Genomic DNA, 12,522 nt, shown 5'->3' with positions numbered 1-12,522 from the left:
AATGGTGGGCAGGGGGTGTCCTAGGAGAACAGAATGTGATAGTGTAGCAGGAAAGAATGAAAATAAAGCTCAGCTATTCCTAAGAGATGCTAATCCTTGAATTAGTAGTTGTCAGTTGGTTTTCTTTTTATTATTCTCATCAAGCTAGAGTTTTGAATTCTTGTCAATTCTGAGACCTACAGACATTTTTATATTCGTACAATATTGATAATTTGACATCAATAGATAAAAAAATTTTTAACGTTATATGACTGGTTCCTGAGAGTTGGACAGCACACCTACCATGAAACATCAATATTGTACCATATGTAAATGTTGAGAGCTACACTTTCTGAACCTCCATTCCTAATACAGCATATTTTCAGAGTGACAAAATTCCCTAATTGTTTTGTCCATATCACTCACTGGAGCTTGAGATTATATATTTAGTTTTGTTAAGAATTTCCACTTGAATGTCCCACAGGTACCTCAAAACTCAAAATCCAAACCTGAGCTCATCTTTTTCCTCCTCCCCCTCTCTGTTTTGCCTACAAAGGTCTCGCCTTAATATACATGGTACCGTCACCCACTGAACTGTCCAGACTAATATTCCTGGCTCCATCCTGATCTCCACTCCCACTCATATATATATATATATATATATATATATATATATATATATATATATATATATATATTCAGCCACCAAATTTAATGAATTTAGTTTGTTACTAAACCTCAAATCTATGCCATTTGTCCATTTCTGTTACCATAATTCAAGACATGTTTATCTAAGATATATATAAGTGCCATAACCTCCTAACTGATCTCCCACCACCAGTGCCATCATCCATTTTCAACCATTTTTACACATTTCAGGTAATCTTACTAAAACACAAATCAAAATTTGTCACTGTTCTATTTAAAACTCCTCATTGGCTATCCTTGGCCTTTAAGATAAAAATCTAAATTTTTTTAAAGAATTTTTTAAAGATTTTATTTATTTATTTTTAGAAAGGGAAGGGTCGGAGAAAGAGAGAGAGAAACATCAATGTGCAGTTGCTGGGGGCCGTGGCCTGCAACCCAGGCATGTGCCCTAACTGGGAATCGAACCTGCAATACTTTGGTTTGCAGCCTGAGCTCAATCCACTGAGCTACACCAGCCAGGGCAAAATCTAAATTTTTTAAAGTGTTTATAGCAGCCTTTATAATCTGTCCCCTGCTATATGATTCAACCATACAGAGCAACTTACAGTTCCTTCAGACCTATGTTGGAGGTGAACACCTTCAGATCTTCACACATGCTATTCCTCCTGTTTGACTAACTCCCGGTTGTCATCTCAGCGTGGGCTTTCTTGAAATCTTCACTCAGATGCCTACCTCATCTAAGATTGGATTAGATGTTACCATGTGTTCCTGTACTACCTTCTGTTTATCACTATTGCAGTATGTGACATACTGTATTACTATTGACTGTATTATGTCTCTCCCAGGCTCTTGGAGGGCAAATACAATATTGTTTGGTGGTTCTGTTTACTTCATACAGTGTGTGACACATTCATTCTTTTATTCTTTCCTCACTGAGCAAGTATTTGTTAAACACACTTTAAAGCAATCTAGAATGAATTTGTTTAAATTTCTTCTGTTGAACTGAAGCCTTACTTGAGTTTCCAGTATAGTTCTTCATAATATCAGAGATTTAGTTTCTGAAGATTATTCAGTGGTCAGTGTAAATAAATTTTCTTTGACCAGCCTTAAATAATCCTGTAGTCCATGTTGTGGTGAAAATTCAGCAGAAGTGTGTGTGTGTGTGTGTGTGTGTGTGTGTGCATTAAGTACATGTGTGTATAAATAATAACAGTACATTAATGGAAGTATAAAACAGTCTCCTGAGTAATTAAATTTTTTAAAGTTTGTGACTATATATAACACAATTAGAAGCATCTGATTACAACAAGTCAGGCTTTTATAAAGCAGATTTTTAAAAGGACTTTACTTCTGGAGACCTGACCTTAAAATCTTGTAAGTAAATCTTTAAAGTAAAATATTTAAGCTTTTAGTAAAATACTTTAATTTAAAATAAATGTTTGCCTTGATTTCAGTTCATTTGTGGATTTTTTTAGTAGTTGGAAAAAAGTTGTGGTAGTTCCCAGCTGTGTTAGAAACAGTTGCCAAGTGTGGTTCTTTATACCATGAGACTGGGAGCTGTTTCTAAGCACAGTTACTAGCACAGATTTGCCTAAGTGTCCAGTCTGATCTGTAGCTATGGGTAAGTAATGTGGAATGTATATATTTGGGGGGGGGGGGGGGGGTAAAACTTTTTGTACATTAAATTCCATAAACTACCCTGTAACTTTAGATTACTCTATACCCTAACATGTATAGACTTTAAGCTCCAGCCAGTCATTAGTATAGTCTTTTGTGAATCTTTAAGATAAAGGTATGTAAAAATTAAGGTATCCTGCTAGCCTCAGAATGTGTAGAATTAAGTGTCTTCTTTTGTTGAAATGAATCCTAATGTAAATTTCCAGTGCTATTTAATATCAAAGATTTCAAAAAAACCTTTTTTTTGGGGGGTCAAGGAAGCATGCTTTTATTCTCCAGAAGCCTTTGCCTTTCCACTGTAGTTCCTAGTAATAATGAAGACTCTAGTATGTTTTTATAAGATTTCTAGTCAAATCTAAAATAAATTTTGGTATATGTATATAATATCCATTTAAAGTGCATGGCACTTTTTATTTAAGGGGATCAATAAAAATTTAATAACTATGTGTGTGCATGTATAGTCAGTCCATTTAGGTTAGCCACTAGCCACGTGTGGCTATTGAGCACTTAAAATATGGCATGTCTGAATTTTAGGCATGCTGTGTTAAAAATACATAGTGATTTCAAAAATTCAGTAAGAAAAATGTAAAGTATCTCATGATTTTATATTATAATTTGAAATGTAATTTTATAGAGAGTGAGTTAAATTATATTAAAATTTATTTGGCTACTAGAAACTTAAAAATTACAAAATATGGCTCACATCCTGTTTCTATTGGAGATACCTGATCAAGAACATTTTTCCTAACTGAAAATTAATTTTTCTATAACTTACAGTTGAAATGGAATATTTTGATGTTCAGTTATTTTTATTAGTTATATATTACAGTTTGACATTAAATATTAGCATTCTAATATTACATGTAAAAGTGAAAAGCTGTAGAGTTAAAAAATTTTAACACGATATTATTTTGAGGGCTTATTTATAGACTTTGTTGTTGGAAGAAGACATAAGTAATAACTTCATGATTTCTTGATTCTTGATTTGGAGACAGATAAGCTACCATTGATTATTTGACAGATGTTTTCTGTTTGCTTCTTATGTTCCAAATCTATCTTGGGAAATACTTCTCCATAATTTTATAAAGGAACAAAAAAATGGATATACATACATGTAATTGAATTTGTGGACTTAGAGGTAGGTAGAAGTGAAGTAGTTCCTGTCTCGGTTTTTGCTTTCTGTAAAATAGTTTGTAAGTCATCACAGCCCACCACTAGTGATGGTTTCTTGAGAAAATTCTTTGAGTTGAGTAAAATTAGAGGGCCTTCATAGATGAGAATAAACATTTAAATACTTGTTGGGTCAGAAAAAAATAAATACCATATGATTTCACTCATATGTGGAATCTAATGAACAAGCTGAATAGCAAAATAGACACATTCAGAGATAGCAGGCTGACAGCTCTGGGGGTGAGGGGTTAGGGAATGGAGGGATCCAGCAAACAAGAAAAAGGACTTGCAGGCATGGACAGTAGTGTGGTGATTGCGGGGTAGGGGGAGGTGAGTGGAAGTGGAAGATGGTACAATAGGGGTAAATGGTAATGGGAAAAATACAATTAAAAAGTCATAAATAAATACTTATTGGGCACTGAGCTAGACACTGAGGAAGAATATAAGAGAGGGAGGGGCCTTTCCCTCAAAGCTTATGATTTTATTAGGAAAATAAGGCATATACCAAAAAAGTAAGTAACAACATAAGGCAGCTATGGTATGGTAAAGAATATATGGTGTATATATACACTGTGCTACAGGAGTTCAGACAATGAGGAGAACACTAATGACCAGAGATTTTATTTAACTTTTTCCTTTGCTTCTTACAAATGGTCTTTTCAGAATGACCCCTTTGTAAAAAATCTTCTGGCACAGTACCTTATAGTCAGTGGTAACTTATTATGAGAACTGTATGGAAATTTAGCACAGATTCTTTACCTCTGCACAAATAAGAGTTTGATCCAATTATTTTGTAACTGAGCTTTGAATGCTTTAGAACAGGACAGTGTTTATGAATGGGAAGTTGAGGTTACTATGACATTATATGATTTAAGCCATGTAGCTTCATGTATTTGGTGGGAACTTCAGATTGTAGCTGAATCAACCAACACCTTCTCTTTCCTGTTATTACCTCTGAATTCCTTACTTTTCAGTCTTTAATATTTGTTGTGTTGATGGTGAGAAGGAAAAGAGAATTCTGGGGTGGGTGGATTTCTAATAATACCGTCTGTAGATTTTAAACAGAAGTTGGAGGAGGGTGAGAGAGGGTTGGATGGGATGAAGAGTTTGAGAATGTACTTGAGGAGTGTTGTAGAAACTGACTGGCTTATTGACTGACTACTCACAGCATGATAAACCAAGCTGACAGAGATATCACCCCCACATGCATACACACTACAAATAAAGAAATGTAACACAAAACTATAAATGCATAGCTAAACTCTTGAGGAAAGAAAGAAGTGAAGGAAATTCCCACTTGCAAAAATGAGAGGAATCAAAGCAGTAAAAGAGAGGGGATACTGCTGTATCAAATAGCACAAAGACCTTTAACTCCTGGTTATAAGTCCTTGATGGATCTGGGGCGGAATTTTAGGGAACATACAGGGATAGGAAATGGGGCCTTGGGCCTTGCCAAAATATAGCTAGCTCTAAAACTGCAGCATACAGCCTAGAACCTGAAGCAATGTCTCTAATTGTGCTTAGATTTTAAGAAGTGTCCGATTTTAAAACAATCTAAAAGAATATAAAATAAGTGTATAAAATGATTAAAAGAATAAAAAAAGGAAATGAAGTTTAGTGAAGTAATAGACCAGTATTTTTTTTTAAAACTTGGAAAAGAAAACCAAGGCAACTTTTGAAATTAAAAATATAATCATAGAAATTGGCGTTTGATGTGTCAAATAGCAGATTAGACAGATATTTTTGCTTTGGCTGAAAAGAAAATCTAGCAATAAGTGGTTAAGAAGAACTAAATTTAAAATGCAGTGACCTGAAAGTAAAAGTTGAAAATGCAGGGTTAAAAAAGTGCTGGGCCAATATAAAACAAAACTAAAAATTGTTAGAAATATTATCAGCCAAAAATAGATTTTTAAGGTAAAAAGTATTATTAAGCATAATGATGAAAGGAATAATTCACCAGGAAGAAATAATAATCTTGAACCTGTATTCCAAATAACATATCAAAGTATAATAAAAGCAAAAATTTACATACTAAAAATAAATGGACTACCTACAGATGCAGTGGGAAGTTTTAGAGGAAATTTTTACTTCAACAGACAAAAGACAAATGAAACCACCACTGCTACCACTACCGACGAAGTAAAGGTATAGAATATTTGAACACACAATGAACAGACTTGATATTTTAGATATATTTATGCTTTACTATAAAATATAGAATGTAGGTGTCTCTTTCAAGCACATGAAACATTTATAGAAATATAACCACATATTAAACTCCAATGGAATAACTCCACAAATACCCAGGCATGTCACATTGGCTATATTTTCTCACTATATTGTAGTACATAGAAAACTTACCCAAGTTTTGTTTAAAAGTAATGTTAATAGAATATTATTTAACTGAAATAATTGCTGAAACATTTATTAAACACTTAATGTGAGCCATGTGTACTGCTGACAGGTGTTCTGCATATTTTATTCTATTTATATCCTTTCAACAGCCCTGGGGATTGCAAGGTACTGTTATCATCTTTAATAGTTGAGAAAATTTAGGCTTAAAAATGTTAATTTGACCAAGAACTGCTCTTAGGAAAACCCCTATTTTTTAATGTTATACCCTTAAAACCCCTCATCTTTTAAAAATCTTCTATTATTGTAAAATATAGCCAGGTTGAGAAACTCAAATAAAAGAAATCTATAGCTTATTGAACTATTATTAAAGTTTACAATTATTACTAAGATTGGTATTGTAATACCAACAGGTCAAGAAACAGAACTTTGCCAACCACTGTGGAAGCCTTTTATGCACTCCACTCTAGTCATAATCCTGTCCTTCCCACAAAAAAACATTTATATGATAATCATTTTCTGGCTTTCTTTAAAGATTTTATTTATTTGTTTGTTTTAGAGAGAGGGGAAGGTAGGGAAATAGGGAGAAGGAGGGAGAGAAAACAAACCTTGTCGTCTCTCACACATGACCCAACTAGGGACCAGGCCAGAATCCCAGACACATGCCCTGACCACAAACTTACCAGGCACCCCTTAGCTCTGCAGGAAGATGCTCAACCAACTGAGCCACACCAGCCAGGGCCTTTTTTTTGGACTTTTAAAAATTAATTTTAATAACAAAGTATACATTCTTAAATAGTATGCATTAGTTTTGCTAATTTTTCTTCTGGTTTCTCATGCAACTTGTTATAACAATCCAAACTTAAAGAAGAGTTAGTGGTACAAAACAAAGTTTGTTCCCCTGACCCTTTCCAGAGTAAACTGACAGCCTGTTGTCCTATCACCTCCTAATTTTTAATCTGTATTTCCTACAAATAAGGATATTCTCCTAAATAACTATACTATGACTATGAAAATCAGAAAATTAACATTGACACATTGCTGTCTTCTAATCATTAGACCCCTATCAAAGTTTCGGTATTGGTCCTAATACCAACCTGTTAGCAAAAGGATCCAGTTCAAAACCACATGTTCCTATTTATTTGCTGTATCTCTTCAGTATGTGCTCTATCTCTTTAATATACTTCAGTCTGGAACAGTTCCTCAGATTTTCCCTGGCTTCTCTATGACTTTGATAATTTTGAGGATGATTCAAACAGTAGAACAAATTTGGCTTTCTGATGTTTTCACACTTAAATTTAGGTTATGCATGTTTTTTAGGAATATCATAGATGCAGTACAGTGATCTTGTAGGCTATCAGGTGGCACACTGTTTCAGTTTGTCCTAGTAATGGTGATGATCACTTGATTAAGGCAGTCTCTGATTGGCATCTCTACCATAGAGTTACTGTTTTTCCCTTTCTACTTAAGTTTTTGTGGGAAAGGTACTTTAAACATCCCATTCTTTATCAAACTTCTGGTTTATTTATTTATGTATTTATTTATAGCAGTATGAATTTATGAGTTGCTGTTCACTATGTGTGTTAATCCCTTTACTATCATGAATTTTGATGCTCCAATACAATTTTGTTAGTGGGTGACCACTCAGGCCTACATCTGTGGTTTTTTGACATGTCTTCATCATTCTTTAAGCCCTTTCTGTTACTACCACAAGATACTCCAGGCTCATCTTATATTTCCCCCAACCTGGAATCAGCCATTTCTCCAAGGAGACTTTACTGTATTTTGTTGTATATAACGCACACCTACATTTTTGTGTACATTGTTCACAGGATTATTATGCCCATTATTATACCCATGGTATATAATAAGTATACCCATGTATTATGCACATCCTTATTTTTCCCTAAAAAATTTGGGGCAAAAAAGTGTGCATTATGCACTGTAAAATACAGTATTTCTTTTTATAGAAAATGTTATTTATAAGCCAAGCTCCAGATATTACTCGTGCTCATTGGTATTGGAATGCCACTGCTTCTAGGCTCGTTCTCAGTGGACAGAGCTAGGGAATATATATGCATACATGCATCCAAACATTTATGTTTATATTTATTTCTGTAACTATTAAAAATCATGAGTTCCATGTTGATACCTTCAATTCTAGTCTAACAACATCAAGTTTATTCTAGTTTTCTCTCTTTTTTTTTTGTATTTTAACTCTCTTCTCTGACTGAAGGTATCTGGCTTCCATTATCTTATATAATTATTTGGTCAATTCCTTTATAGCATGTAACCAGTCTTCCAGGTCTACCATCCCCTCTGCTGTGCAATACTCTTCTCTCCTTGTTCTGACTCTTCATTCTAAGCTACCTTGTCCTCCATGCACACTTTCTTCTTTCTCCTCTTCAGTACCCTATGCCAGACCACACTCTGTGTGGCCATTCTTTTGATCCTGCTTGGTATCTGATATCCCATACCAGGCTGTCCCTCTCAATGGATATCCTCTTCACCCTGCTTTGACTCTGACACACCTCGCCAGACTGTCCTTCCCATCCCTCTTGGGCAAGCCCCTCATCAAATGAACATCCTTCTCACCTTTTTTTTTTTTTTAATGCCTTCCAACTTTTGTGTTAATAACCTTAAAGGAGCTTTTCCACTTTAACATTATAAAAAATTTTTTATTTTCTTCTAATGGTTTTGTTTACTTTTTGTATTTTAATATAGGATATATTTTGGAATCTATTTTGAAGTAAGAAATACAGTAGAAAACCAGTATTTCTTTCAGATGATTATTATGAAGTTAACTGGAATTTTATATAAAAGTTATATTACCCCTCCAAAAAATTTAGGTTTTAAAAAGTTCACTGTATTCATAGAGATTTTTAAATGTCATTTTTCATATTGCTTTTGTTTATAACAGATGATGATGTACCTGCAGATATGGTTGCAGAAGAATCAGGTCCTGGTGCACAAAATAGTCCTTACCAACTTCGTAGGAAAACTCTTTTGCCGAAAAGAACAGCGTGTCCTACAAAGAGCAGTATGGAGGTAAATTAAATGTAACTGCTTTTCTTTTTGTAATGAAAGAATTGTTAGGAAACAAACAAAAAAGGGAATGTCATCATTTTTTAGAAGTAATTATTATGTATGGTAAAATATTTGCTTAGTTTTCATTTTGTTTTTGAAGGGTGCCTCAACTTCAGCTACAGAAAACTTTGGTCATCGTGCAAAACGTGCAAGAGTATCTGGAAAATCACAAGATCTGGCAGGTATTTTCTATGGGAAAACTAAGGGAGAAGGTCCAATAATTATTTTTAAATTTTGTTTCATACCAAAATATTTAAATTTAAATGGACTTTTTAGTATTACATTTGGGATTGAGAAAGTGATTATTACAGAATTAACGTGTAACAGCTCTGACATCTCATTCTGTGACTTTGTTATATAAAAATACCTTTTATATATGTACTTTCACCAGTTTCCAAAATGGTACATAATAGCTAAAAGAGAATATTTAAGTTAGAATAAAAGAAAATATGTCATCTATGAAAGGAAAATGTTTATAAAATGATTGCCATCAAAAAATAAAAGCTATTCATTAAATAAAATGAAAATGATGCTTTTTCTTTTTAAATATTTATTTACTTATATATTAGAGAGGGGGAAGGGAGGGAGAAAGAGAGGGAGAGAAACGTCAATATGTGGTTGCCTTTCACACACCCCCTACTGGGGACCTGGCCTGCAACCCAGGCATGTGCCCTGACTAGGGAATCGAACCTGTGACCCTTTGGTTCACAGGCTGGCATTCAATCCACTGAGCCACACCAGTCAGGGCAAAATGCCACTTTCTAAAAAATTGGGAAAGTCATTGCTAACATTATAAGTAATAGATTGTTTATATTTTATTTTCTAATCTCTTTATAGCAGCACCTGCTGAACAGTATCTTCAGGAGAAACTGCCAGATGAAGTAGTTCTAAAAATCTTCTCTTATTTGCTGGAACAGGATCTTTGTAGAGCAGCTTGTGTGTGTAAACGCTTCAGTGAGCTTGCTAATGATCCAATTTTGTGGTAAGTGAAAATTTATTTATTACCTTGAGATATATTATTTGCTACCCAAAATACTAAAGATGATAGGGAAAGTGAAGTGCGAGTTGGCGATTACAATTAAATAAGAATAAAATTAGATTGCTTATAAATTCTAAGTTACCTGTTTATCACAAATGTGAGTTGTCAACTTGGTATTTATAAAATAATAAATGAAGTACTTTCTCTGTTTATCAGTTAATAACAACTGTGTGTGTGAAATGTTTGTTATTTAATTGCTTTTTAAAATCAGAACTAAATCTAATTTAAAACAGATACTTTAGTGAGAATGTGGGTTTTATATATCACTTTTGGAAAAAACTTGGACAGTTGTATTCATAGCCACTTCTGAAAATTTTTTTGCCTTCTGTACATATTTTTTATAATGGCATAGTTAATAATGAGGAGAAATTCGAAATTATGTCTGGCAATAAGGAAATGAACTAAATGAACACAAAGTAATGTCTACTTGGAGGGTTGAGGTATACTCATGAGCAGTGACTTTTACAGTTTATAATAGCATGGGGAGGACTTCCAGCCAAGATGGAGGCATGGAACCAATCATGCAACCAAAGAACAACAACAAATTTAAGAACAAAAAAACAACCAGAACTGACAGAAAATCGAACTGTATGAAAGTCCAACAACCAAGGAGTTAAAGAAGGAACATTCATCCAGACTTGTAGGACGGGCAGAGAGGACTGGGCAAGGCAGCAGCTGGAGGACCTGGGTGGGCAAGGCTGCAGCTGGCGGGGGAGGTGGCGGATTGAGGACTGGGCGGTCCCACATTCAAGTGCAGAGAAACCAGAAGGAACAACTGGGGAATGAGACACACCATGCAACCCAGGGTTCCAGCATGGGGAAATAAAGCCTCAAACCTCTGATTGAAAACATTTGTGGGGGTTGAGGCTGCAGCGGGAGAAACTCCCAGCCTCACAGGAGAGTTCATTGGAGAGACCAACAGGGTCCTAGAACATACACAAGCCCACCCTCAGGAATCAGCACCAAAAGGGCCCAATTTGATTATGGGTGGCTGAGAAAGTGTCTGAAAACTGGCAGAGAATGGAGCAAGCAAGCAGCATTGTTCCCTCTTGAACCCCTCCACCACATATAGCATCACAACGCAACCACGTGGGTTGCCCTTCCCTGGTGAACACCTAAGGCTCCTCCCCTTACTATGTAATAGGCATGCCATGACAAAAAAATATGGCTCAAATGAAAGATCATATCAGAGCTCCAGAAAAAATACAACTAAGTGATGAAGAGATAGCCAACCTATCAGATGCACAGTTCAAAACACTGGTAATCAGGATGCTCACAGAATTGGTTGAATATGGTTGCAAATTAGATGAAAAAATGAAGGTATGCTAAGTGAAATAAGGGAAAATGTACAGGGAACAGGGAATAAGGGGAAATGTACAAATGTACAGTGACAGTAAGGAAACTGGGACTCAAATGAACGGTGTGGACCAGAAGGGAGAAAGAAGCATTCAACCAGAACAGAATGAAGAAACATGAATCCAAAAAAATGAGGAGAGGCTTAGGAACCTCCAGGACATCTTTAAATATTCCAACATCTGACTCATAGGGGTACCAGAAAGAGAAGAGGAAGAGTAAGAAATGGAAAACTTACTTGAAAAAATAATGAAGGAGAACTTCCTTAATCTGGCAAAGGAAATAGACTTCCAGGAAGCTCAGAGAGTCCCAAAGAAGTTGGACCCAAGGAGGACCACACCAAGGTACATCATCATTACATTACCCAAGATTAAAGATAAGGAGAGAATCTTAAAAGCAGCAAGAGAAAAGGAAACAGGTACCTACAAAAGAGTGCCCATAAGACTGTCAGCTGATTTCTCAAAAGAAAACTTGGAGGCAAGAAGGGACCAGAAAGACATATTCGAAATCATGAAAGGCAAGGACCTACATCCAAGATTGCTCTATTCAGCAAAGCTTTCATTTAGAATGGAAGGGCAGATCAAGTGCTTCTCAGATAAGGTCAAATTAAAGGAGTTCATCATCACCAAGCCCTTAGTATATGAAAGTTAAAGGGACTTATCTGAGAAAAAGAAGATGATTAAAAAATATGGACAGTAAAATGACAACAAACTCACAATTATTAACAACCAAACCTAAAAAAAAAACACACCAAAACAGAAACAAACTAAGCAAACAACTAGAACAGGAACAGAATCACAGAAATGGAAATCACATGGAGGGTTATCAGCAGGGGAGTGAGTGGGGAGAGAGGAGGAAAAGGTACAGAGAATAAGGAGCATAAATGGTAGGTAAAAGATAGACAGGGGGAGGTTAAGAATAGTGTAGGAAATGTAGAAGCCAAAGAACTTACATGTACGACCCATGGACATGAACTAAAGGGGGGGAGTGCAGGTGGGAGGGGGTGCATAGGGTGGAGGGGAATAAAGGGGGAAATGGAACAACTGTAATAGCATAATCAGTAAAATATATTTTAAAAAATAGCACGGGAAAATGGTATGTTATAAAAAAGTAAAAAGCAGAATACAAAATTTTGTTTTTGTAGGCTATATAAGTCACAACTGTAACAAATGAAACTATCTGTAGATTAAAAGACTGGAAGGTAATATAGTAAACTA

The 12,522-nt window shown here is 35.1% G+C and overlaps 1 protein-coding gene across 1 annotated transcript in view; it reads left to right on the top strand.

Annotated features, from left to right (window-relative positions):
- Nucleotides 1-12,522, top strand: part of FBXO11 (F-box protein 11) — an 87,982-nt gene that overhangs the window by 52,346 nt on the left and 23,114 nt on the right. The window contains exons 2-4 of the mRNA XM_028514459.2: nucleotides 8,747-8,874; nucleotides 9,014-9,095; nucleotides 9,751-9,895. Of these exons, the coding sequence (XP_028370260.2) occupies nucleotides 8,747-8,874; nucleotides 9,014-9,095; nucleotides 9,751-9,895 (355 nt within the window). The remainder of the gene's footprint in view (nucleotides 1-8,746; nucleotides 8,875-9,013; nucleotides 9,096-9,750; nucleotides 9,896-12,522) is intronic.

Source organism: Phyllostomus discolor, chromosome 6 (assembly GCF_004126475.2).
Source record: "Phyllostomus discolor isolate MPI-MPIP mPhyDis1 chromosome 6, mPhyDis1.pri.v3, whole genome shotgun sequence".
In the NCBI taxonomy this organism is placed as follows: Eukaryota; Metazoa; Chordata; class Mammalia; order Chiroptera; family Phyllostomidae; genus Phyllostomus; species Phyllostomus discolor.
Note: the sequence above shows the minus strand (reverse complement) of the source record. Positions and strands in the feature narration are given on the sequence as shown.